General features: G+C 43.4%; 1 protein-coding gene across 1 annotated transcript in view; it reads left to right on the plus strand.

Annotated features, from left to right (window-relative positions):
• The window catches only part of adgra3 (adhesion G protein-coupled receptor A3), a 29,470-nt gene extending 2,728 nt beyond the window's left edge, over positions 1-26,742 (plus strand). Inside the window, exons 2-19 of the mRNA XM_080894171.1 lie at positions 6,037-6,108; positions 11,886-11,957; positions 18,908-18,979; positions 19,069-19,140; positions 19,252-19,412; positions 19,927-20,140; positions 20,243-20,407; positions 20,684-20,885; positions 20,985-21,134; positions 21,249-21,407; positions 21,497-21,664; positions 21,836-22,043; positions 22,180-22,388; positions 22,509-22,633; positions 22,726-22,849; positions 23,357-23,502; positions 24,193-24,288; positions 24,949-26,742. Coding sequence (XP_080750297.1) covers positions 6,037-6,108; positions 11,886-11,957; positions 18,908-18,979; positions 19,069-19,140; positions 19,252-19,412; positions 19,927-20,140; positions 20,243-20,407; positions 20,684-20,885; positions 20,985-21,134; positions 21,249-21,407; positions 21,497-21,664; positions 21,836-22,043; positions 22,180-22,388; positions 22,509-22,633; positions 22,726-22,849; positions 23,357-23,502; positions 24,193-24,288; positions 24,949-26,407 — 3,874 coding nt within the window. The 3' untranslated portion in view covers positions 26,408-26,742. The remainder of the gene's footprint in view (positions 1-6,036; positions 6,109-11,885; positions 11,958-18,907; positions 18,980-19,068; positions 19,141-19,251; positions 19,413-19,926; positions 20,141-20,242; positions 20,408-20,683; positions 20,886-20,984; positions 21,135-21,248; positions 21,408-21,496; positions 21,665-21,835; positions 22,044-22,179; positions 22,389-22,508; positions 22,634-22,725; positions 22,850-23,356; positions 23,503-24,192; positions 24,289-24,948) is intronic.
• The last annotated feature ends 869 nt before the right edge of the window (positions 26,743-27,611 follow it).

The raw sequence follows: 27,611 nt of genomic DNA on the forward strand, positions 1-27,611 counted from the left end.
TTTTCAGGAAGGATTTATGGAATTAGTGCTAAGTATGGTGTGCTCTGAAGTAATGTAGTGGGCCCTCCCTTCTGTTTGCTTTGTCTTTATGTCTACAGTGAGCTTGTAGTCTCTCATCACGCTCTGACAGTGATGGATCGGAGGTTGAGCCTGGTTGCTCATGATGTAGCGCTGAGCTCCAAAGAACAAGAGCAGTGTAATTTGAGAGCTCGACCAAAAACAGCCATGAACGCGAAAGATTTTATTCAGTCGCCCACGTTTGTTTTTCTGGGAAGCAGTTGTCGTTTATTGTTGGAAAACAGTAGAACTACCCTGTACTTGTGGAACTGTCTTCATAGTTCCCTGCAGACATGAGTGGCAATGAAATGACAGTTTATGCTGACTGCAAAGTTTTTTGGGTGGCAATTTATAACCTGTAAAATCAGCGACCCCTCTCGGGAGACGCAGCTGGCCTCGCAGGAGTCCCAGCTGGTGTGAGAACCCTTTCCCAGTCTTGAAAATGATCATCCCCCGTTTCTCCTTGTTAAGCCAAAGCTAATCCCAACATTTTCAGCTGCTCTTACTTTGTCTGTTCATGCAGCGATAATACTGGGAATAATGTCCGGAAATTCACAGATGAGATTCCTCGAGGTGTGCGAAGCTAATAGATCTGTATCTAAATGGCCCTTTAGCAGGCTTTCCTGCCAAATCTCTCGCTTTGGATGAATTTTTTTGGAATATTAAAAATTTCATCATTTTCAGTGCCCCTCTGAGGTTAATACACAGTAATATCCTTCACCTACTCTGGCCCTTTGGGCGTCAGTTACGGTATATTGTCAAGGAAGTGATTGATGGCATGGTGTCTTTCTTGTCGGAAACAGCACGTTAAGCTAGATATGATTAGAAACCCATCTGTCATACTAATTCCACCCCTTTGTACTTCTGATTTACCTCTTTGGGGGGTCTTCTAACAAATAAAAAATGTAATCCAAGCTTTTCACGTGAGAAAAAAGAAAGAAAGCTTTGACCTGTAAGCACATTTCTTTTGGAAGTTTGTCAAAAACTCTTTAGACTTTGAACTCGCTGAACTACAGTGATAATTGGCTTGACTTCATTCCAGAAAAGTTACCATGCGTAAGAGTAGAACAACCAGAAGTCTAACTTTAATCGTCGCTGTTTACACATGAGCAGTTGTACAGCTAAATTAGCTATCGTCTTACCCTACTTGAATGCTTGGTGTTATTGGCCTCGTCCTCAAACTGAGTTTGTGTAGTTACCCGGTTTAGTCCTGCTCTCAATGCCTCTCGGCAGAGAAAAAAAAAAAGAGTAATACATTCCTCACATTTGTGCTCTCCCAGTGATACCACATGCCTAAGTAATCCGAGAGGAAATGACACAAATGTGTTTACAGCTGGCCTGTCCTCCCGTGTCAGTGTGGGCCCTCGGCTAATATACGAGTGGTTGAATTTAACTTTTATTTTAAGGGTTGTCTGAGTAGTATGCATGGGTGTGAGCATTTATTTCTGTGTACCTGTATAAGTTTCAGCCTCTGCATCCACACAGACAGGAAGAAACTAGACGTGAAGTATTCACCAAGCTCATATTTCTTTACAATCCTTGTTTAGTGCATATATATATTTTAAAAAAGGATCCATTCACAGGAGCACCTGGATCAGACTGTAAAAATGCGTGCACCTGGTTTTGGCCGCTGCAGAGCAGCGCGGGATTAATGTCTGGAGAAAAGCAGGGATTTCCTCCCTCATGGCAGAAAAAAATCACTCTGATTTGATGACACATTTGAGTGCAATAAACTGTCTTGTTTCGCAGTAGTGCAGACCTGGATGCTGTAGGCTCATCTGGTGATTTCATTTCCTTTAAGTCGAGCTCCGTGGAGTTGTTTCCCCTTTGGATTTTAGATCTTTAAACTTTTTTCAGCGTGATTGTAAATTCTGGTCCAAAGCGCAATCTCTGTGCTTACGTCAGTCGTCTCATCAATTTTTCCATGTCATGCTGAGAGATTTTAAAGTGCTTGTGCGAGGAGAGTGCAGGTGCTTGCTGTCATGCATGTCCTAAGAGGGTTTGTTTTTGGTGCTTTCCGAGCAAACCGTTGGTCTCAAGGAATGCTCCTGTTTTGTTTTTTTTAAATAGTAGTTCTGAAGTGTTTGCAGAAGAGGGTAAAATCCCAAAGGCGAGGCATTCACTGACAGCTGCGCAGAAAGTCAGTCTGCAGGCTTTCATTTCGCAGACCAGTTGAGCTTTGACTTTGTCAGGTTGCCTCAAGTATCGCTTAATCCCAGACAAGCAATTCAGTTCGGTGTGTAAACACGAGCTACGTGCTGTGCGGTGCCTACACGTCTGTGTTCATTTTCCTGCTCGCCCCCCCTTTTTTTTTTCCTTTACCCCGGTGTTTGAACAGCGGATCATTTTTCCATTCAGCTGCAGAGCTATAAGGTGAATACCGCACTCTAATGGTTTGTCCTGTTGAAAGCTGAAAGAAGATATTTTAATACCAATGACTTACAAGGATGAATTTGCAAAAAGAGGGTGTATGACATGTGCCTTTTTGAGCTTGCCAGTTCGGATGAATCACTGCACCTTTATGTTTTCTACATTTTTTTTTTCACTCTTTTGTCGTCCATTTTTCTCACACAATATTCCTGAAAAAAGTCTTCATACTTTGATTTTTTTTTGTAGAATAATAAAGAGCTGAAAATCTTTACATTGGCACATGAGAGCACCTCAGCCACTGGACCAGGTCCTTTCCCCACCTGAACTCAGACCTACTTTTCCATGCACTATATTCAGAGGAAGTCACTCTAGAAGGGTTTTTATGAACCCATCTGCAGCCTGAATCTTATTTGAAAACCTGCTGAAGGGTTACAGATCTCCACGCTATGAAGTTCTTTGTCCAAAAGCCTCTTGAGCATAAAGAACCTGTAGGGAGAACTCCAGGGCTTTGTCCTTGAAACACTACGTGGCTGCTTGCACACTTAGCAGTGGCTGGCCATTTTGTGTGTTTCACTCCCTCGCTGCACAATGTAAAAATTGCCTTTCACTAGTGTAGTTTTTACTCACATAGAGAATGAGATTTAATCTAGACAAGTGCATTTTATACTACTTGTGACTAAGAGTGGAAATTCTGTTTTTAGAGAAGGTTTTTCCATAAATGTCATTGAGATTTATACCACCTGTATCAGTAGACAGGATGTGAGATTTCGTAGACTCCCCTAGCAGCTTGTTCCTGGCTTGAGCTCAAGCAGGTCTTATCTATGCATCAAGATAAGCAAGACTCCCTCATGTGTTGTTAGAAGCACAGACTGAAGAAATTCCACAGACTGGTCCTTTGTCTGGCGACCTCAGGCTGATTTCATGAGACAGACAGCAGGGAAGCAGACGATCTAACTACACATGTCCTGAGGCCAGTGAAGACACTAGTATTTAAATGGCCGTGATCTCTATGGAGACTCGAGGCTTTGCTCTATACATATTATTTACCTAGTCTGCAGTGGTAAGGCTTTCACATGAATGCAAGAGTGCAGAGAGGACTTTGCAGCCCAAGCGGTTTCTAATGTGGCGAGGTCACACTCCTGTCATGAGGAAGAGGGTGGGACAAAGCTAGCAAAAGAGCCAAAGAAGGGAGGAATGAAGAGAGGCCAAGAAAAGTGTGCATGGCTCTCAGGAGAACTCTCTTTTATAGGTTTATTTGGATGACTTGAGACTTACAGGGCTTTAAATGTGCAGTTTTGTAGCCAAACCTAATTCTTGATGCTTTACATAACCTCTGATGATGTCGGTGATGGTGAAGGTTTTCTTTTGCCTGCACTGAAGTTGTTTTCACACATGGACTTGGGGACAGTATTGGGTTTCAGGTTTGGGCATTGTTTGAGTAGCCATGCACACACAATTGCATGTTTACCCTTTAAATTTATTTATTTATCACGTATTTAGAATTTCATGCCTAAAATCCTACTTTTCTCAAATGCCCAACTCAGGTTTAGGTTTTACCCCCAACCCTTTTGTCAAGATTCTCATCAGGGAATTCTCCATCCACCCATTTCCTTCCATTTATCCAGTTCAGGGTCACTGGTGGGCTGGAGCCTATCCCAGCCCTGGACAGGTTGCCAATTTGTCATAGGGCTAACACAGAAAGACAAACAACCATTCTTTCAGCCAATGTAGATTAGCCAATTACCTAACCTATGCATATCTTTGGACTTTGGAAGGAAGCTGGAGTACAGTGAAAGATATGTATGTGCATTACATGCAGACTCCCCAAAGAAAGGGCAGCCGACTGGTAGATTTGAAGCCAGGACCTTCTTGCTGTTAGTGAATACCAATGGGAGACTTTAAATATAGTGTTTTTTCAAAGGCTTTTCTACAAACCTGAAAAGCTCTAACTAAAAGCATCGCTGATCCACCCTAGCGACTGGTTGAGGTTGAGGTGGGTTAGTGTATACTTGGAAGGTTATGACTTTGATTTTTGCATTGCAGATTTGTTTGTTTATTGCTCCAAGTTTTGAATGAATCTTCAACTTCAGCTCTTTTCAGTTTTATTATTATTCCTTTAAAAAAATGTATTAAAGGAATAAAATCTTGTGTATGCTCTTTTTGTAGTGTGACGATCCAGCCAACATGAGAAATGCTACAAAGAAGTAGCCAAACATAATAAATTCCCCCAGCCTTGCATTTATTGGAGTGCTAGTGTACTGAAAGGTGTTTTTGTCCATCCCCTGTATTCTGCTGATTAAGCCCCACATTGCTAAAGCTGGATTTCATCCATTTGGTATTCCATGCATTTCACGTATGAATTCGACTTTTGTGACGAGAGACCCAACATCTGCGGCTGTATCATCGGACCATGTGCACACAGGCAGTGAACAGAGTTTGCAGTCTTGTACATCATCGAGTCTTAACATTTGCCATTTCAGCGTTCAGAAGCCTGGAAAACAGGAACTCTTTATGTGCGTACTTTCTCTGAACGGCAGGGAGCCAAACAGCAAATCTCCAGAGAGTCTCCTCTGTCCAACCCTGTAATAAAACGGCCCCTCAACGCCCCGTAATGACTCCAATTTGGCCCCGGGTTGTGGGTGCCACTAAGCATGTATGTCACCCACCATTTCCCCTCCATGCTAACCACACGTCCTTGCTCCCGCACTCTTTGGGAGTACTTTTAAAGAAGGACCATAACTGGGAGGGACACACGGGAGCAGAAAGCGGGCAATTAGCTTGGAGCTTTCCTTGCTGTGGGTTAGCTCTGCTGGGAAAATAAACTAGATAATAAAATGCTGTTTATTACCCCGAGAGGAAGCTATCAAGAATTCACACTTAGGTTAGATTTAGGTTTTAGACTTTCTCAGGCTCTCTCTTCCTCTATTTTTTCCCGTTTTGTTTTAGTAAACAACTAATTGGCAAAGTTGCATTTAAATTGGACCACTGTTAACTCTAACCACATTGCTTTTAATACAGTGTTAGCTGTAAATATGAGATGAATATTTGGGTGTTCCTTCTATAAACAGGGATTTCTTCTCATAAGGACGACTCCCCGCACTGTCTAATTGTGTGACAGCTTCGAGGCGAGTATGCCACCAATGAGTCATCGTGGCTGCCGATCAGATTGCGATACATTTACCTATAAAGTCAAGCCAGCTTACTCCTAATCCCACTTTGGCTACCAGACACTGCCAATTTGACATGAAAGAAGCACTCAGCTAAAGTTGGAGTTGTTTTTCTTCAGCTCTCCCTGACAGAAAGCAACCTGGTGTGACTGGATGCTAAGTGTGTCTAGAGCAAAAAGAAGTTGGGTTAATATTGTTATCTGTCAACAAGTAGCACTCTGTCATGAATCCATTTGCTTCTGAAAAAGACACTCGATCCTTTTGATTCCACCTTTGCATTTCATTAGCACACATTCCTCGCTGATGTTTTGGCACCGCGGCTGCTTTACTGACATTGCACAGTAAAATGTTTTTATTTCAACAGCCTGGAAATCGTTATGCAGTCTTTTGTGTGAGTCAATATCTGTTGCTTTGCGTTCACACTTTTTTTTTTTCTCTGCAGAATTTTAAGCAACAACAAGATTCAAGATCTCAGAAATGGATCCTTCTTTGGATTATTTGCTTTGGAAAAATTGTGAGTATCGTTATTTCCTCAGCCTGTGATTTAAGAGAGCATTAATGTGTCAATATTAATGCTCTGTTTATAGCACATTGAAAGAAAGCTTTTTTTTTTTTCTTATGCTTAGGTTGTACAGAAACATAAATCGTCACTAATGCACCTCACATATGTTAGTCTCAAGCTAAAAAAAACCCTCATAGTATTTCATGTTATATCTGACAGTGCATTAGCAGGAGCCATTCATCACTTCCCAAGTGAAGTTTTGGCTTGTGCAGCAGGAGGTTTGTTAAACACACACTGGCATCGTGTCGGCAAAACATCCGAGTCGCCTAAAATGTGACGTTTTGCACACCTAACTTCAATACAGGAAATCTGTCTAAAGTGAAAGACTAAAGATGGTACTAGAAAGGCCTAATTATAGGCATAGCCACTAGGGTTGGTTGTTATCTGCCTGGCAATATACTCTCAGCACACAGCTGCTGGAGTATTCTGGGATGGTTAAAGAGACACCGCGGCAATGAAGTATTGATGGCCGTTGAAATCTGTAAAGAGGAAAGTTTTATAGATGTGTTAAGGCATTTCCAGGTACAGTGGCTTGCAAAAGTATTCGGCCCCCTTGAACTTTTCCACATTTTGTCACATTACAGCCACAAACATGAATCAAGTTTATTGGAATTCCACGTGAAAGACCAACACAAAGTGGTGTACACGTGAGAAGTGGAAAATCATACATGATTCCAAACATTTTTTTACAAATAAATAACTGCAAAGTGGGGTGTGTGTAGTTATTCAGCCCCCTGAGTCAGCACTTTGTACAACCACCTTTTGCTGCAATTACAGCTGCCAGTCTTTTAGGGTCTGTCTCTACCAGCTTTGCACATCTAGAGACTGAAATCCTTGCCCATTCTTCTTTGCAAACAGCTCCAGCTCAGTCAGATTAGATGGACAGCGTTTGTGAACAGCAGTCGGCTGGTACCTGATGTTACCAGCCAATGTTGGCTATCTGCTGATCTGTCTGCATCAGCATTGGCAGTTGTGACAGCCGACGAATGAAAATTTTAAAAGTAAAGTAGAGACGAGAAAAACGCCTTCATCCAGCCGTCCTCTCCTGTTGAAACATGTGTTTGGAACGCCACAAACGCATCAAGCAGCTGATCAGAGCAGAGTCAAGTGAAAGCAAGTAAATACTTACACAAAATAAATGTTACGAAAATCTGTTTATGCTTTATTTGTCCCCCCAAAAAATTACCCATGTACAAAACATATTAAATTGCCAAATTCAGAATAGATTTTCAACCTTGACACTAGTGTACAGAATTCTGAATATGACTTTATGTACTGACTGCTGCCTGCGTACACACATTTTAAGAATGTATTGCTGGCATCAAAACATTTTTTTTCCGTTTCAGAATTTAGTTTCAGGTTATTATTTATAATTATATATGAGATTTGACTAACTGGAAATTCACTGCACTCTTTTCTTTTGGAGAGGATACCAGATTTTTGGAAAAGAAGTTTTAATTTGTTATTTGAAACAGTCCTGGGACTTTCATATATCTGGATTCTTTATAGATTCACAGGCGAAGTCTCTATGGACTATTGAATTGGGTCACTTGTTAGTTTTAGTGCTCAGGCCTCAAGGATAAACAGGAGGCTGCATGTTTAATGCTTTAAAAAAATCTTTGATCTTTCTCTACCAAGAAAGCCTTAAAGGCTCTTGTGTATTTTGTCTGTGAGCTTGCAGTTGCCTTGGTTGTAAAATCTGTACTGCCTGACTGTCGCGCTGTGAAACTACAGGCGGGTTTACCTGAAAACTGAGCTTTCAATGCTCCTCACAGACCCCACCTCCTCCAGTCCACTCTCAGCCAGCAAGGTGAGATCACTAAAAGGCTTACTTGCTTTTGTCATTATAAAAGGGCAAGCCAAGGCCAAAGGTGTTAGCAGTGTAATTCCTACACGCTACACCGCTCTGAAATAGTCCTATACTTTACCTCTTACCTTAAGTTGCACTCATTTTTCCTCAAACTCTCAAAGCAGGAAAAAAATGCAGCACAAATCTGTCTGAATGCACTGAGGCTCTCCATCTTGCCAGCCACCCCTCCTTCCTCCCGCCTTCACGGCTTTTCTTTTCCCTTCTTTTTTCACTTTACAAAGGGACTCTCCCTCATTTGGACGGCCTTAATGCAGTGGTGACGACTGAGACAGCAGCTGGCTGTGAGTGCCAGAGAGGGGTAGAGAATCCATTATGCCTCTCAGGCACTCTGCGTGAAATTGCAAAGTAACTGTGGAGACCGCTGTGTTTTGTTGGGGCCAAAGGTGTCTCTGCATGGGAATAAGCCACACAGAATCCCCATTATCTCCCCTCATAGAAATAGGAGCCAACTTGGGCGACCGTCACATGCTAATTCCTTTCTAAATCCAGTGCTGTGGGGGAATTATTGTGGGAAAATGGAGCTAGTATGTGGCGTTTCCTGAAAAACTGTTTGTGAATTCATCAATGGTATTCTGCAAGCAAGCATCACATTCATATAAAGGTAGATATAAATGGGTATTGGAACACAGCCTTTACTTAATAGACTTCAGAAAAGAGGATTCTGCTCATACAGCTCTAATTTGCTTAACCCGTAGGATTCATGTTAGACTATGTAACATTTTAAAATATTGAAAAATTATTACACAAATGAAAGGTTAAGTTATACGATTTTAAATGACTCATTGCTGAGTTCAGCATGCTTCTAAATCCTAAAAAGTTGCAAATATTTTTACAAACTGGGCATTTTAATAGTAGTATAAAGATTTGAAGATACAGGTTGTGTAGTTTTAAAAGCCTAGTTCCAATTTTTGGTTGAGTTCAGACTCGCCCTTGTACTTTCTTAATAATATGGTACATATTTTTGATGGCTGATATTTTTCAGTTGCATGCAAACACACTAATACACACAGTGTGTTTTGGCACTGTCTTGCTGGAATAGTCAGTGCATCTTTGGATGGCAACAGAAAGTCATGTATGTATGTATGTATGTGTGTGTGTGTGTGTGTATATATATATATCTATATATATATATATATATATATATATATATATATATAAAAAAAATTGGCATTAATGGTGCCTTCATAGAACTGTAAGTTACCCATGTGATGTGCAATAATTCCCCTTGCATTTACCTTGTGACCTGCCTTAATTCTCTGTGGTATAGCTTCAACAAGTTTCTCGAAACATTCCTCAGAGACTTTGATCCACATCGACATGATAGATGATCACAGAGTTGCTGCAGATTTGTTCAAATAATGCAAAATTCCTATTCCAGCACATCCCAAAGATGCACTGAGATCTGGTGACTGCATTTAAGTACAATGAGCTCACTGTCATGATCAAGAAACCAGTTTAAGATGTTCAAAGATGCCCTGATGCAGACCCCTTCTGTCAGCTCAAAGCAGTCTGGCCATTCTCCTCTAACCTCTGCCATCAATAGAACTGCCAATTTCTGGATATTTCCTCTTTTTCAGACCATTCTAAACCTTACAGATGGCTGTGTGGAAAAATCCCAGTAGATTAGTTTCTAAAATGCCACGCCGCATTCAAAGTCCCCTAAATCACCTTTCTTCCCCTTTTCCAGGGCTCGGTTTGAAGTTCAGCAGGTCATCTTGAGCATGTGTACATCTTCTTCCTGAATGGTCAAACTTCTCACAGTCTCTCTAAGGGAACGCCCAGCTCCCTCGACAATTTCACAGCCCCGTTAACACAAAAAGCTTTATAGTCTCACTTTCAAATATGCCTCTGTAACATTTTGGCAACAGGAAATATGACATACATGTTTGTGTCTCTGCCACTCCAAAGTGTCAGTCCAGTGCTGCTGTTAAACTGTTAAACCGTATTCCATAATGTAAGGAAAAGAGTGGGAATCATTCTAGTTTGTATTTATAGTATCACATCAGTGCAGAAGCCGACTGAAATGAGTGTGGTGATAAATAATGTGAGCGACATGGCAGTATGCAGCTCAGTATTGGCAGGTATCGAACCCCAAAAGCGATCATGTTCTAAAAATGATGCTGGTGGTTGGTTGAATAGCGCGAGCTTCTCTCTCTTCAGTGGAAATGCGAGTCTAATGCCAGAAACCTTCCATATTGAATATATAACCCACCATGCCAAAAACAAACTTGGAAAAGAGGCTTTCATTAATCTTATATTTACATGACACATTTTTAATTTGTTTTAACGTGCATATGAGTAACACCTTTGGAAGACAGCATACACGTGCCCTGAAATATTGGCAGCAGCTGCAGATCCACCCTTCAGTTTGTTGCCAGTTCAAGACCAGTGCTGGAGAACACTTAGAAGTATTCAGCCAGCTCTTTCTGAGCATGACAAAAGAAGAAACCTGGCGTTTTTCGCCTTGCAAATAGATTTAAAAGGTACCAGGTCATGTGTGGTTGGATGTCTGTGAAATGAGAAGTGTATTTATATTTGGCTAATCCACATACTGGAATAACAGAGAGCTATGGTGTTCTTTTTTTGCTATTAGTAGTAGTGGTTACACCAGCAGATCTAGAGCTCAGACCTCCAGCAGACATTATTTTGTAATTCTCCTGGTTAAAAGCACTCAACACTGAGCTTGACATTAGTCTTTTTGGCAGCTATGCGTTTTGATCATTGAGCCAGATGGAGGGAAAGCGTTCTTTTCTGGCTTCTCTTGGACCCAGTTGAGGTTGCCAGATTGTGTTTGTGTCCTCCAACTGTAAACACTGAAACTCTAAGCAAAGTTTACACAAAAAATAAATTAGCTTCAGCAACAAGCAAATTACCAGACTCAACACGCCTGTTTATGCACCCAGTACACTCTCCAATCTGGCTCTTCCTGGCTGCGACGGCTCTGCAAGGATATTTTTGATTTCTTTGTCCTGCCTTCTCATTTTTCTCTCAACACAACTTCACAGAGAAGCCAGCACATCAAAAGTTTTTAACAAGCAGTAGTTTTGTGTGTGTGTGTGTTGTTGTTTTTTCAGTCTCTGACTTATCTGTGGCCACATACCCGCCTTCAGATGACAGTTCATTGACATCAAACAGGCAGAGTTACCCAGAGGCCTTTTGTGTGGGTTCAGGTGGCGACTAGAAAGCCTCCTGAACCTCGACTGTAATGAGTGACTTGGCAGTGCCAGCACAGGTGAGCACCGCAGGAAATCTCTGACCGCGAGCCTTTGAACCTCAGGTTTGGGAGGTTTGTGTGCTTGTGTGTGAAGAGAAAGAGAGCAGCTTTGAGGCTCAGGTTGTCCTTGACAACAGCTATGTGGTGACAAAGGGTGTTAAGTTTGAAGAAGGGATCTTGTCACTGGGTTAAACAAAAATGCATGCATAAAAAGTTTTCCTAGCAGGAACCATGTTATTATGGGTGCTGAATGTTGCACAATGAAATGTTAATTTCAGATGATGGCAATGGAGTCTAGTGGTTACACTGACTGTTCTCAAAGTAGAAAACTGGAAAGATTTCAAACTACTGAGCACAAATCTGGAGGTATCTCACAAGCCCAAATGCAAATCCTTTTCTCAAAGCCATATCAAGAAATTTCAAGAAAATTTGCAGCAACCAGATATATACAGAACGATGTTTTATTTCAAGCCGAGAGTGTTCGCAGATGTTCTTTCTGATCAGCAGTGTTCCTCGCTTTAACTAAAGAACGGTAAACTTATAACTGTTTTGTTAAGGAGACTTGGATGATTGATTAGCAACACCGTTGCAGTTGTGCTGTCTTGTTGCTGTTTGCACTGCTCAAATCTTTTCATTTTTCCACAGGGACCTGCGGAGTAACATGATCAGTCATATTGAACCAGGAGCTTTTCTTGGCTTGCCAGCACTAAAGCGACTGTGAGTATTTCTGTAGCTCTGCTGTCTCTTTAATGTGGTTTCTCTATGTGTGTGTGTGTGTGTGTGTGTGTACTCCATATTCCCACATTCAGGCCCTCAGGGATTGCCGAGGTGTTCTTGTTTTTAAACCTTTCAAAGGATTGCCTTAGTTATATTTCAGTTGAGAACAGAATCTTGTTAGGAGACAGATTTTGTTCAGCTTGTCTTCTCTTAAACTATTAATTGAAATTGTGTTTTGTTGGTCACATGTTATTTTAACCCTTTAAAGCCGGTCGGAGCGGGCACGCTCGGTTTTGCGTAACTATTTTTAAATCCCGGTAGCTCTGCAACCATGTAAGCTAGCGCAATAATTTTTTTGCATATGAAACCGGAGGAGTTGTACTTACATCTTATGCCATCAGCTTGTCCTAGGTCACGGTTTCCTTCCACATATAGCTTTGCAAAAATTGCATAAAAAGCGCTTGCAGGAACAAAAACATAATATTCAAGAAACACGCTTTGCCGATCCGATCAGCTGTTTGTAACACTTCCTACGTCCATCAGCACGAACTATCGCATATCCGCCATGACCTGCCCGACACCGGAAGTGACGTCATTTAGACGTAGAAATGTAGTTTTTTACCATCAGGGCCTTGTAAGGCTATACTGGTGTTTTTAAAAGTTATGTTTGACTTTATGACTTTCTGTGTCGTTTCTGGGATGCTTAGAAGTCAAATTGCACTGCTGGAAATAGTTTATTTTGATGCATATGCTTTTTTTTTTGCAAATTTGCATTATAATACTTATTTTAGTTTTTCCTGCAGTATATAAAAATTGCTGAATTTCAAAAATAAAACTATGACGACACTCAAAATAAATTTCCTGTGGTGGGATACTACCGTATTTCCCGGACTACAGAGCACCTGAATATTAGCCGCACAAGCTAAAATCAGGGGAAAATCCTGTTTTGTACATACATTAGCCGCACCTGACCAAAAGCCGCAGGTGTTTCAATGTTGACTTATCATATGTAAGAGAATATGCACAAAGGGAATTGTCAGGAAAGAGATGGCTGTTTGGAGACACACCCCTTTTATTAATATTTTGAAAAACAAGTTATGGGTACATATTTGCATAACTTTTTAGGTATGTGTACAAGTACCGGTAATTACAAGTACGAAACATGTACTGTGCTTCATAAATGAGTAACAAATGTAGTACATAACAATAACCTACAGCACACCAGAAAAATAGATTCGGCCTACCTTTTAGGCTCAGGTGCAGTGACACAGCTTTAACAAGAAGAAAAGTCAGTCATTCACCACCATCTTTCTCTTCTTCCTGCGCACTGAAACCACCAAAGTCCTCTCCTCCAGTGTCGGATACAAACAGGCTCAGGATGGCTTCGTTATCCACTCTCAGCTTCTTTCCTTCGTTGTCACTTTCAAAACCAAACAAATCCTCGTTGTCAGTGTCAGAGTCGAACACCCTCAGAAGGGCCGTGGCGGTGTCCTCCTCTCCATCATGCAGCAGTCCAGCCCTTCGAAATCCGTTGGTGATCGTGGATGTTTTCACACTTTTCCACGCTGTCAGATTCCACCTGTGGAGTTGAGCATAACTTGCTTTTCGCAAGTTTATCGCCGCTCGTCATCCACGCCTCCCGCTGAACGCGTAACGCTACTTTGAAGTTTGTTTTTCGCGCTACTTCTACGGCACTATGTTGCCTGGCGGATGGACATGTGACCAACATACCACTCTTGAACCCTGTGTGTCTGATCACATGCCCTTCCGCCAAGCAACGTAGTGCCGTACAACAGCGGAACAAACAAAACAAATCGTTTTACGATATGACAAAAATCATGGACAATCCATAGAAAAGCCGCACCTGACTAAAAGCCGCAGGGTTCAAAGCTTGTGCAAAAAGTAGCGGCTTATAGCCGACAATTACGGTATTTTGTGCAACTTTTTTGTATTTACAGTTTTGAGGGATAAGCCTCTTTAATTTCTCTAACTAGAAATATATGTTTAAAAAAACAAAAACGGTTTTCAATTTTTTTTGTAGTTTATGGCACTTTTTTGCAATTTATGTAATTACTATACACTTAATGCAGACATATTATTAAAATTTGGGCTATAATGGTTGTATTGATGTATAGCAACTTGAAATGCTCCCAAAAATGGCACTACAGCATGTAAATATATAATATAAGCTCTGGCGGACTTGGTTCTATGGTAGGTCTTAAAGGGTTAAACTATTTTCTCCTAGTGATTTGAAAAACAATGTTATTGCTTGAAATCCACAGATTTTTTACTAGGAGTTGGTCAGAGTCCAATTCTGGTGCTTTCTCTCTGCATTTGTTCTCTCAAGAGCAGTTGTTCTAGCACCTATAATGGTTAAGAAGCTACTGGCACAAGTCTTTCTGAGTTTCTTAAACAGTAAAACATAGTATTTCAAAGAACTTTGAATTTCAGTCTATGTGGGAGTTACTTAACAGCAAAGATGTGTAACTTCGTGTGAAAAAAGCTTTTTGAAAACCTGATTTTTAGGTAAAGTCAGCAGGAAGTTTCAGGTTATCTTTTCTTCTTGAAGATCAGTTATGTAACCTCAGATTGAGCTTTTTGTTCTTTAAAATAAAGTGTTTTGATGTGAACTGATGAATTCACGAACACGGGAGACGTGCGTCATCATCTCGTGCCTGCCATGTTGTTAATGCCACTGCACGCAGTTCAGACTTGTGCCGTGTTGTAAATGTTATGTAAATGTTACTGGGAATGACCCTGTTAGGCTGCCTTCACAACAAATTAACGGGGAAAAAAAGTTCTCGTCTGAATCGGGCTTATTGCTACTGGGTTGCTTTGTCTGGCCAGAGATCACAGCACACACCGTGCAGACTTATATTTTTTCGCACTCAGACGTCTTTTAGCACGTATGCGCGTGTGATGTCTATGAATATCTACGGAGGATAACTCTGATATGCAGAAAACGTAACTCTCAAATCCATCTGGGTGCCGCGTGCTTGTTTAGGGCGTCGAACGTAAGCGCGTCGCCGCGTGTTTCCCTTCTGTGGATGTGCGCGCATGAGAGCGAGAGCAAGAACACAGCATGAATTGGAATGATCCGACAGCACCCAGTCCCTGCCAACACAAACTTGAGCTTGGCTGCTGCTGTAGAGCAATAAGAACGAGACAGGAAGGCAGTCAGCTCCTCGGATCAGAATTGGCCCCGTTTCCTCCTCGATGCATATTCTCTGATGGATACGTGCCTGTCTATATGTCCTCTGCATATTAAAATCTAAAACACACACAGATATCGTTAAAGGCCTTTCTTATCGCCACAGAGATCATCGTGGAAACACGTGCTCCAGTTTACAGTTTGGCTTTGTAGCAAAGTTTAATTGGCCCCACCGCCTGTCTCAGTTCATTTCAAAGGGTAACAGTCACTCGGCTGTGAAAGGGAGGGAGCACAGAAGAGCAAAGGAGACGATGAGGTAGTACTGGACTCTGGGAATGTAAACACAGAAGCCCTACATCAAGGCTTGGCATTACAAGCGACACATTCGCTCGGCTTTTTTAATATACATTTTTTATTTATTTATTTTTTGTGAAAAATAGGAGTGGAGTTAATTTGCAGACTTTGCCAGTTTTTATGGCTCATTCATATGTCATAAGTTTTGCCAGGGTTTGTAATGTCATGAAACGCCTCAGAAACTTGGCACGTAATGCTTTAGCCCTTATCTTTGACTTTACTGTAGCCCCCTCCCCAATCGCCTAATTAGAGTTTTCCCATCCTCACTTCAAGATGTGCCATTTGGAGGCCTCATTTATCTTGCGTGCCATGTCACAGAGCACAGGAGCATTTAAAGTGAAGGCTGCAGATTGAAGGCCACAATAAAAAGCTCACATTTACACATCTTAAAGGAAAGATTGTGCTGCAGAGAAGAGAAACAAGTTTCCAAACTCCTTGAGAGTGTCCCCACTTTTCACTCGTGCCAGAATATTTACACTGTTGTACACCACACGCAGATCAACTTCAGGGCTCCAAAACCCTGCATTAAAAATGGTCCAAAGCATTCATTACTCAGTATTTATTAGGCTCCAGAAACACTTGTTTCAAAGCCCACAGCTCTTCACTGTAGCTTCAGTGCAGGTTTTTCCATTAGAGTGCACACTGAGACGACTTCCAGCATCACTACAACATCATTACGGTTGTGTGTGTGTTTTTCGGGCTTAGGAACGTTCGCTCCAAATCAAAGAGAGACGTTATATAACTGTTTTGACAGGCGATGCGGCGCTCGTGTCGATGAGAAGACAGAATGCGTAAAAACTGGCGCATGTCTCCACTGAATTTGTGTTCAGCCCGCACCAGTGACAAGTTTAAAAAGAAAAAAAAGATGTTAAGACGGGTATAATAATGATCTCTCTTACAAGAGAGCTAACATCTGATCTAGACGTAGTCAGCTGCTCCCAGCTGGGTTTCTTTATTCACGCTGAGAGCTTGGGTGTAGGCCGCGCTGCTGGTTACAACCCCGTGGGCCAAGATAAGTATATCCCTTACCTGACTTTACACACAGTTCACACACTCAATTTCTCCACACTAAAACATTTAAGCAGACTTCTCCCAACACTACAGCATTCTCAGACCCTATGGATTCCTTTAGGCTCGGCGCTCCTTACTCGGCATTCCTCCCAACAGCTGAACGATTCCCACTCGAACCTTATCACATCGGGCTATTTTTGCTTCAGCTCCTCAAATGTGCTGCTCTGGAGCGCTCCTCTGTGCTGTTAATTTGCTGCGTGCCTGTGGCCAAAAGACATGCATGTGACTTGACTCAGTAACAAAGTGACACTTTTTTTTTTGGTTTTTAGCTATTTTAACAAATATTCTCGAGGCTCCTGGTGTAGCTGTAACTTTAGCAGTTGAATCCAGGCGATAACCGGAGATGAAAGTACGCCCGCCTCACTTCTATATCCTTCCCATGACACACAAATTTGGCAGGCCCGCAAAAGGAGGCTTTTTCTTTACTTCCAAGTGAAACTAATAACCTCACACCGTAAAAGTCCACGGCCGGCACCTTAAGGCGCAACACCAATAATTACATAAATTCTGGGATGCTAGGATATACCTGCCAGCTGTTTTTCAGGTATCATTTTTGCATTAGTATCACCTTCCTCAAGCACCCGAACATATAGTTTTGCTGGCGGCAAGCTGAGGTAACGATCTGCCTTTTCTCACTGGCTCTTGTTTCATTTCTTGCCACTTTGCAACAATTGGTTTCCTCGCACAGAGGTTTATATGTTACAGCTATAACAAGGGTTTGATTCAATGCTGTCTCCCTGGAAACTGAAAAATTGCCACCTAGCTTTCTTGTTTTGAAGTAGGTTTTTGGATAATGTTAAAAGCTTAAATTAATGTTATTATTGAACCAAAGACCTACAGTCTACATCTAGTAGATTATAAGGATATACCATTCCCCTCTTCTCAGTATTATATTTTAGTGCCATTGTTTTGGGTTTCTGGGTCGCAGCATTAATTCAGAGGTTTTGGTCTCACCTCCATCATTAGCCTTGGTCCCAGTCACAGCTGTATTTGGAAAAAATACAAATCTTGTTAGACGCCACAATGTGGCAACTAAGTCAGTTTCCCTCTGACAGCATGCCAGAAACACAGCTTAACCAGAATGCTAACAGTGCTTAGTTGCACTACTGTTACTAGATTTATGTGTTAATGAAAGAAGTAGTTAATCCACTGAAACATTTTACTTTTTATTATTTTAGTTTATTGAGGTCTTTGGACATCAGAAAATATTCAGTACTTGCGCAATAAAATGCATCTTTATTATTGTAATTATTAGCTGTAGTAGTATTGAGGTTGTATAAACATCTTTATGTATATCCCTTGATGATGATTATATCTGCTGAAGGCGGTGTGCTCCAGCTGACCTGGACCTTCCTTCGGTGAATATTTCTGAATGTTGGTAGAGTCAGTGTAATTCACAGAGGCAGCCTCCATCTTTTCCCCGTTAAGCCCCTGAACCGTCTCCGAGTTTCCTTTTTGAAAGAGTCTCTGACACTTCCATCTGATGTTTGCAAGAGACATCATGTCAGGTCACATGAAGGGGAGAAACACACACTTTTCCTGCATTTGACATTAATCACGGGTGATTAATCACCTACCACAGTGTTGCTGTGCCTTTGATGTGTAGGTTCCCCCCGCAGGCCCACACAGACATTATCTAAAATCACCTTGGAAGTTGTAAGCCTGTCGGCTGAATTTGGAGATCTCTGTCTCAACCTGCCTCTGTTGAACTTGGCTTTTTTCTTTTAAACCTACTGTTTTTTTTATCTCAGCAACTCAGCAGCGTTTCTCGAGGTGTTCATTTATGTTCTAATACATTTGCAGCTCAGATGAAGACAACTCGATGATCTTTTTGAGCCAGTGGTCCCCAACCTTTTTTTTTTTCTGGCATACTTTTCAAGTAACTTTAGTAAAACTCATTTAAACTGGATGCGGACGACTTTCAGCTTACGGCTTCTCAGTTATTGTTACCATTGAGGTTGAAAGACCTCAGAGGAGGAGATTCAAGTAGTCAAGGATGGTAATGTGACAGTGGAGGATAACAGGGATAGGGTGATCTTCTGTAGCGACTCTTAAAGGCATCAGCTGAAAGAAGAAAGAGAAGATCTGTTATGTTCAGTCTGATTTCTTTATCTATACAATTAGCTAGTGAACTCCTAGGGATTTAAATTATTTGTTTATTTTTTGATCATTACTTATCTACTGTAATACAATTTGTCTGCTGTTTTGTGCCAATTAACTTTTCTGTCTCACTTCATTAAACGTAGTAGTACAGCTAATCTCTGAGTACCCCTGGTTAAGAGTCACCGTGGTAGAACAACACGGCTCTTAGATTGGTTTATTTTTTCAGCTGTCAAACAAATAAAATGTCATTCTTCTTCTGTGTGCACTGCAGAGACCTGGCCAACAACAGCATCAGCTGTCTGAACAGCGACATCTTTAAAGGTCTATCCAGTCTGATCCGACTGTAAGTCATTTGCACTGCTGTGAATGTGATCTAGTCATGTCTTTATAGTACATCCCAAATAAAACCTCTTTTTTTTTCTCCCCTCTCAGAAACCTTACAGGGAACATGTTCTCTTCATTGGCTCAGGGGACCTTTGACAGCTTGGTGTCTCTGAAGGCGCTGTGAGTATGCTCAGCTTGAAAAGAAACTTCATGCACGTGGCCATTGTCAGTCTGTTTGATGGTGCTCGATCACCTAAACTGACCCCAGGTGTTGTTTTTGTCCATCTCCAGGGACTTCAAGACACCTTACCTGCTGTGTGACTGCAACCTTCTCTGGCTGCTGCGCTGGATCAAAGACAGGAAAATCTCTGTAAGGAACACAGAGTGCTCCTACCCACAGTCTCTACAGGGTCAGTCAGTTACCTCCATCAGGTCGGAGCTCTTTACATGCGGTACGGAGACACACACGCACACGTTAAAATATAATCGTTTGAACATCCTGCAACAGAACTGCATCATTTTAATTGCCGCTGACTCGAATCTGCCATTTGTCCTGTCTTAAACATGTCTAAATAACTGAGCAGCAGCTCAGACGACTGTACAGTCAAAATGCTGCGCTGTCCCTTTAACGTCTCTGTTTTGGTATCAGTGAGGTTAGTGTTTGGGTAACAGGGGCTTGTGCAATGACACGGGAGATAAGACAAGGGCTGCCCAGGCCAGCGCTGCCTTTGTTTGTACTTGCTCATGTCTTATCGGTTTGGCACTCATCTCAGTGAGGGATTATGAAATGTATGGCGTAGATTTAGCAGAAGCTGCTGGCCTGACATGAATTACAAGTGGCACTAAAAGTACTGAGAATTTAAAGATGCAGTTTTAACTTGTATAGTAAACAGAACTGGAAAAATGAGCGACGCTTCATTTTTATTTTGAGAAATACCGCCTGACTCGCCTGCTTGTTTTCCTCAGACGCTCCACTCGAGCTGCCCTCCTTCCAGCTGACCCCATCCCAGCGGCAGGTCGTCTTTCAGGGGGACAGCCTGCCATTCCAGTGTCAGGCCTCCCTCGTGGCAGAGGACATGCAGGTGCTGTGGTACCACAGGGGCCACATGGTCAAGCCTGATGCCACTCAAGGCATCTTCATTGAAAAGCGCATTGTGCAGAACTGCTCGCTGATTGCCAGGTATGAAGATAGGTGTTCGTGTATTCTGCAGTTCATAGAAATTTATATAGCCACCTTGACCAATTAACATAAAATATATTATATTTTCATGGTTTCCATCAGTGCATTGACCATCTCAAACATCCAACCTGGTTTTACGGGCAACTGGGAGTGTCGGGTCAGGACAAGCAGGGGAAACACCACCAGGACGGTCCACATTGTGGTGCTGCAAAGTTCAGCCAAGTACTGCGTCCCTGAACGTGTCTCCAACAACAAGGGAGAGTTCAGGTGGATACTTATTCCTTTTTTTTCTCTTTTTAAACTTAAAACCACTTAAAACTCAAAAATCCAGTGTGATGGAATATACCAAAGGTGAAGTAATAAATAATTTCCTTTGTGATTGAAGTGTATTCTTGCTGTGTTGGAGCAGTTGCGTTATTGTGCAAGCAGCACCCCCTTGTGGCCAAACGGTGTTACTCCTTCAGTTACCAGATTGGACCTATTTTGGCTCACATGACACAGCCTGAAGAGGAAATAAACAGCAATTTATTTAAATCCTCCCAGGTGGCCACGCACCTTAGCAGGGATCAGAGCCTACCTGCCCTGCAACCGACTGCCATCGAGCGGAAGCACGTACTCGGGCAGCTCCAGTGAAGAGCAGCGGGCTTGGCGTTACTGTGATCGCGAGGGCCAATGGGCAGAAGAGGATTATTCCCGCTGCCAGTTTCAGAAGGATGTCACAAGATTCCTCAATGTCATCAACCAGGTTTGTATCTGGCCATTCAGGCTGTGATTTGATGGTTTTGAGCTTCCTCGTACCTGTGGCCCACAGCTCTCTATTCATGCCCAGTTTTGTTTTTCCTAGATGCCTCTAAATGAGAGCAATGTGGTGACTATAGCTCAACGCCTGTTTGTCTACACGAAGGATGCTGCCAACTTCTCAGACAAGATGGATATCATCTTTGTGGCTGAGATGATCGAGAAGTTTGGGAAGTTTGTTGAGAAGTTTAAAGACGTAAGTGGATGTGCTTATGTGTTCACATTTAATTGTTTCTCTTTTAAAAACTTGGAGTATGCACTGCTGAGTTGGATGTAGTTGGAAATCTTGTTGTGTCTCTTTGTCTCCTAGCTGGGTCAGGTGATGGTCAGCATGGCCAGTAACCTGATGCTGGCCGACGAGAGGGTGTTGTCGATGGCTCAGCGTGAAGCCATGGCCTGCTCCCGCATCATCGCCTGCCTCCAGAAGATTGCCGCTTACCGCCCAGCTACACCTCAGGCCTTCCCCCTGGTTAGCCTCACCAACAGCATTTAGACATGTTGCACTACAGATTATGTGTAACGCAGAGCTGCATTTGACTCTTTCTGTTGTCCTTCCAGACCTCCCCTAACATTGCACTGGACGTCCACTTTGTCAAGGTCAGCGACTGGAATGGTATGTCCTGCGTGTTACTGCAGAGGGCCATCCCTGAGCGCCCCATCGGCCAGGACCGCCAGCTCACCTTCAAATGTAACACAAGCAGCTCGTTTTCCAGCATCTTTTACAAGGTCAGCTCCTGCCAGGAAAAAAAACTAGTTTGCAGTTTCATTAGGCGGAACTTTTATTTGTGGACAGCTTCTGAATTTATAAATGAATTCATCAGATTTTAGTCGTAACAGCGTCTTTTGAGTAGTTTAACATGACAAGTTGTTCTTTCATTGTGTTTTTTGTCTTTATAGAGCACTGCAGCGGAGGCTTCCCTGCAGTTTCCCCAGTCTCTCCTTACTGAGGCTGTACCTCCTGGGCAGCCAGAGGACACGGTCTACAAGCTCCACCTACTTGGCTTCCACAATGGCAAGTTTTTTCCATCCACTGGCAACTCCTCCCAACTTGCTGATGGAGGGCGGAGGAGAAGTGTAGCCACACCTGTCATCATGGCCAAGATAGGTGAGTCGTGATGTTGCAGGCATAGTGGTAAACCCTAACCTGACAAAAGGTCAGCTCTTCTAATCAACAAGGACACATTATCAGGAAACAAACTGAAAACTTAAAGTGCTTTACCCCACTGTGTACTTGGCATCAGATGGCATGACTCCACGCGTCCTGAAGACCCCCGTTAATGTCACCCTGCGCCTGTTTGCCCGCGGCTCAGATGCTGTGTCCGCCTGCTGGAACTTGAGCCAGGCGGGAGGTCAGGGAGGATGGCAGAGCGACGGCTGCCGCATATTAGACCATCACGACAATTTCACAACCATATCATGCAACTCTCTGGGCAACTATGGCCTGCTTATGGTAGGTTGGGCTGCCTCTTTATGTTCACTGGGGAGTTTGTGAGGCGATCAGCACCCGTGTGCACAGTATGACCTCACTGGCCCTCTAGTATATCTCTTTATGATCTCATTCTTGTTTCAGGATCTCAGCGCTATGGAATATTCCTCGCCAAGCATTAAGCCACTGCACCCGGTTATCTACGCCACCACTGTCATACTCCTCCTGTGCCTGGCCACCATTATTATAAGCTATATCTACCATCACAGGTAAGAGAATAAACCAGTGGTATTGAACGGCTTTCCCATTAGCCCCCTTGTCTCATTCATAGCTCTGCAATCTGTTGTTTCTGCGACTGCAGGTCTGTCCGAGTGAGCCGGAAGTTTTGGCACATGTTGATCAACCTCTGCTTCCACATCTCCCTCACCTGTGGGGTTTTTATAGGTGGCATCAATCAGACGCGATTCTCAAGCGTCTGTCAAGCAGTGAGTATACAGCGCCCGCACACTCCGAGCCTCTCCCAGCCTCCCCGCCGCATTTGCTTCCACTTTGAATGTTTTCTAGGAATAAGAAGTTGAAAAAGTTGCCTTTGGCTAAAATCACTGCACTTGTGAAACTCTGAGGGTGGGGTGGCATAGAAAGATACTGTAGCTCGTTTCATGGCTTGAGGCAACCCTGCACCTCTCCTCAAGGTGTGCTGGAGTGGGACGCACTACTTTTTCTTCTTTCTTTTTCTTTTTCTTTTTTAAATTGCACCAATCTGGATGCAAGACCTTGTTGATTTATTGAATGTGCTTTGATGTAAAATGATATTTTCTAATGTTAATATCCAACTCAATGTGATGATGTCTTAAGCAGAAGATGCACTAAACAAAAATATCTACAGTGTGCTCCGTTCTCTTACTTTTAATAGAATAGAGCTGAAGAGGCACATTTTGTCATACTGACACTCACTGATTTCGCTGCTACTATAATGGTCCATTCTCTCCTAGGTGGGCATTTTGCTGCACTACTCCACTCTCGCTACCACTCTCTGGGTGGGTGTGACTGCAAGGAACATTTACAAGCAAGTGACGCGCAAGGCCAAACGCTACGAGGAGCTGGACGAGCCACCGCCACCGCCGCGGCCAATGCTGAGGTTTGACTCTCTCACCGCAGCAGATGTGTGGCAAAAGTGGTGCCTTTTTAAACTACACCCTCCAAATGATAGCCTTGTCAACCGTCTGAACATGTAGTAATTCTACTAATGGCTTCAGAGCTTTTGTTTCACCCAGTTCTATCTTTTTATTATCCTGGAAGTGAAGAAATGAACCAGAGCTTCACTTATTTTGTGCCTGCTTCCTTTGCAGCATGTGTGGATCGCACAGGCGCAGTTGAATTAATAGCAGTACAGCAAAATCCGTATGCTTGTAAATACCACATAAACTAGACTCAGGCTCTTTAACTGTTCAGATAAACAGGACTGTGCATTTTGTCCGTTGAGATGTGTGCGTGTGATTCTTCCTGTGCATAAATCTGTAGCAGCAGGCAGCTTTTATAATGTGAACCAAGCTTCAGCTGTCGTGTGTTTTTTACACAAATTACAGACGTAGCGCAGGACACGCTACGCTGTGTCATAAAACTTATCTGTATATATACTCAGCATACCTTCCCTTAAATGTGTATATGACATTTCTGTTGTTATATGTGGCCACATTTTAGTGAGGCTGCCACCACACGGTGTCACTGTAGAAGCCCGAAGCATCACCTGATCTCTTTTATTTCCTTCATGCCTATTTTATCATTCAAAGACTGAAACAGAACTACCTCTCTTTCCTTTCTCCAAAAGGTTCTACTTAATTGGCGGAGGGATACCCATCATAGTCTGTGGGATCACTGCTGCAGCAAACATCAAAAACTACGGCAGCCAGATCAATGCGCCACAGTAAGTAGAACTTTAGTCATTAAAGTTTCCTTCTCTTGGTTTGATTTCATGGAAACGCCGTGCCATTTTATCTGGTCAACAGATTCACATATTTTTCTACCTTCTGTCTTTAAGAGAAATTGACTTTGTGGTTGTCCAGGCCAGACTGCACTGCATTAGCTCGAATATTTTTATGAGGGAAGGTTTATTCCCTCCAGTTCTGATTATAGATGCCTTTTAATGATATGCGCATCCAAGCAACGAGAAACTGCTGCCAGTTTACAGCGAGCTCCCCCGCCCCGCTCTCTACGGCGGCAGCTGTTTAGATTGTGTAGCGTGGCTGACTAATTGAGAAATCTGGAGCCGTATCTGTCTTGGAGTCTTTGGAGCTTAATTAATTTCTTGCAACCAAAACAAATTCAGCCTGTGTTATTAAATGTAATGGGACAGTAACTGTAAGAATGAGACGCAAAACTTTTTCCAGAGTAATTTCGAGTTTCTCGGGTTAATAATCACAGCGACAGATTAAGACGGGGAGACGAGGTATTGTTTTAATGAGGGAAAACTTTACCATTAGCATGTTCGGTAAATTTAAATGAATGCTAAACGTTGAGCCTGATATAGAGTTGGAAAAAAAAGCCACATCTGATGTCTGAATCGTCTTATCTCTGTCTTCATTAGTTGCTGGATGGCGTGGGAGCCGAGCATCGGAGCATTTTATGGCCCGGTAGTTTTTATCATCTTTGTGGACTGCATGTACTTCCTCAGCATCCTGCTGCAGCTGCGCCGGCACCCTGAGCGCCGTTACGAGCTCAAAGAGCCAACCGAAGAGCAGCAGCATCTGGCTCCGGCCAACACTGAGGTTGGGCCCGATGCTCCCGGCAGCCACTGCCACCCCCTCACCCTCCAGCTTCAGCCACATGAGGCGTCCTCTTCATTAGTGTTTCCCCCCCACACTGTGCCACTGTCGGCTCTGGAGAACGAGCACACCTTCGCTGGGCAGTTGATGGGTGCAGCGGGGGCATTGGGGCTGTACGCAGCCCTGTGGGTGTTCGGCGCCATGGCGGTATCACAGGACCACCCTTTTGATTTAGCTTTCACCTGCTTGTTTGGGGTGGCGGCGCTGGCGCTCGGGGCCTTCATGGTTGCTCATCACTGCGTCAACAGACAAGATATGAGGCGCCACTGGTCCCAGGTCTGTTGCTCCGGGAGACGAGCGTACTCCGCACAGGAGGACACCCTTCTGCCTCAGCCAGGCGTGGCGATGATATCCACGACAGGATCTGACAACAAGGCAGATGGGGAGTCAGCCAAGTGCGGCCACAGCAGCGCGGACTCTTCCTATACAAACAAGAGCGCCCCGAGCATGCGCAACTCCGCCCACGGCAGCAAGCTGACCAATCTCCACGCGGAGGCTGCACAGTGCAAGTCAGCCTCAGCATCAGCGGCAGCCAATGGCGCTGCTATTTTGGACAACAGCCTGACCGAGCATTCACTAGACAATGAAATCAAAATGCACGTGTCACCGCTCGAGGTCCAGTTCCACCCCGTGAACAACGCGAGCAACCCGGCCGCCACCGTCGCCGCCACCGCCAACGGCCACATAAGCAGGCATCACAAAAACAGAGCGCGCACGCACAGGGCGAGTCGGCTCACCGTGCTGCGAGAGTACGCCTACGACGTGCCTACCAGCGTGGAGGGCAGCGTGCAGAGCGCCCCACACAGGAGACACCATCACTACGACATGGCAGCTCGCAACAGCAGACGAGCGGCCTACATGGCGTACAGGGAGCGGCATCAGAGCCAGCTGCAACAGGACAGCAGCGACAGCGCCAGCCTGCCGCGGCGCTCCCGCTACTCAGATAAAGGAGGCGGCAGCACGCTGGGGAAAGGATCTGTGGTAACCGTAGAGACTGAGCAGTCGGTTACTGCGGCAGGGTCGAGCTCAAGTAGAGACTCTGCTTCTGCAAAGCAGCCTGGCAGCACGGGACTGGAAAGCCACCCTAAGTCTTATGGGCTGAACCTTATCACTCACAACGGTGGCGCGCTTAAAGAGAATGGACAGGCAGTGGCTGTAATTAAAGCGGACAGTGCAGCCGCAGTAAAGACCGGCTTGTGGAAACATGAAACTACTGTGTAGCAACCGTTTCTGTGCTAAAGACTGCATAATAATGTGCTCACAACTTTAAGCTGTGAATGTCTGGTTTAGTTGTTTGATTGTACTTTTTTTTTCCTTGAAAAAAGAAAAAAATTGGAAAATAGTAGCCGAATTATGGCCAATGAACTGACTTTGTAGATATGTTTCTGTAAATGTTCTATTTTTATAACTTTTAATCCACCACTTTGAGAGTTTTGTACATGAAACCGCATGGTCTGAGCTGTGTGGCCCTGTGCGTACCGTTAACCTGGAGCCTTTTCCCCCCCGTTTTCTAGTTTGTTCCAACAATAATTAAAACAAAAGTTCCATTTACCTAATTTAGAGATTTGTTTCTTGCACTTGCACCCACGATCTCATCTTTTGCTCTCTGCAGCCACTGCAAAGGTGAGTCAGAGCTGTTTTGTTTCCAGGAATTACTCTCCCTGACAATATATGACATGCTGGTAATTGGGTTTTTCGCTGACCTTCAGGTGGCCTCGGGTTCCTTTCTCTACAGTGGTGCAGCACTTTAATTGCAGCTGGCTGTGGCTGTGGGCTCTATGGGTGTTTTCTTGCTGCCTGCTGGCAGATTTGATGAGTGCGCCTTACTTTCGGGGCACCCGCTGTCTTAATGCGCCCGGCTGTGATTGACAGCTGACTCTCAGGGCAAGTGAAGCTGCCATGAGAAGAAAGGATAATGAGAGAAGTGTCTTCTTCTCCTTGCAGCGCTTTCCATTCTCCATCTCCTCCACAGCTGACAGCTGAACTGGAGTTCCACTCGCTGCTTGACATCGCTGTTGGGGCAGAGCGTGTAAGAGACTCAAAGTGTGATTTTACTGCTTGAGTACTCAAGAGATGAATTGCTGTGACTTTTTGCTGGGCGAATGCCATGTAGCATGTAGACTTGGTGGTTCTGTCAACAGCAACGAGCTTGATGTTGGCTCAGCTCCCTAGCTGTGTAAGAGCATAGGTATATAATGACTTCATTTGCCACCAGTGAATATTTGGTGGTAAACTCAATCACCACTGAAACACATGAATGCACAGTGTTGTGTTTATAGCAGAATGGATGTAGACGATTTAACATCACCCAATGATTTGTGGAGATGTGATTTTAGCAAATTTTAGGAACCTAAAGTAATCAAATACACTAATACCTTCAATCCTGGTTAACATGAGCCAAATGTGCTTCTAAGTTTATGTTAAA

The sequence above is a fragment of the Rhamphochromis sp. 'chilingali' genome (genome assembly GCF_963969265.1).
Source record: "Rhamphochromis sp. 'chilingali' genome assembly, chromosome: 1".
In the NCBI taxonomy this organism is placed as follows: domain Eukaryota; kingdom Metazoa; phylum Chordata; class Actinopteri; order Cichliformes; family Cichlidae; genus Rhamphochromis; species Rhamphochromis sp. 'chilingali'.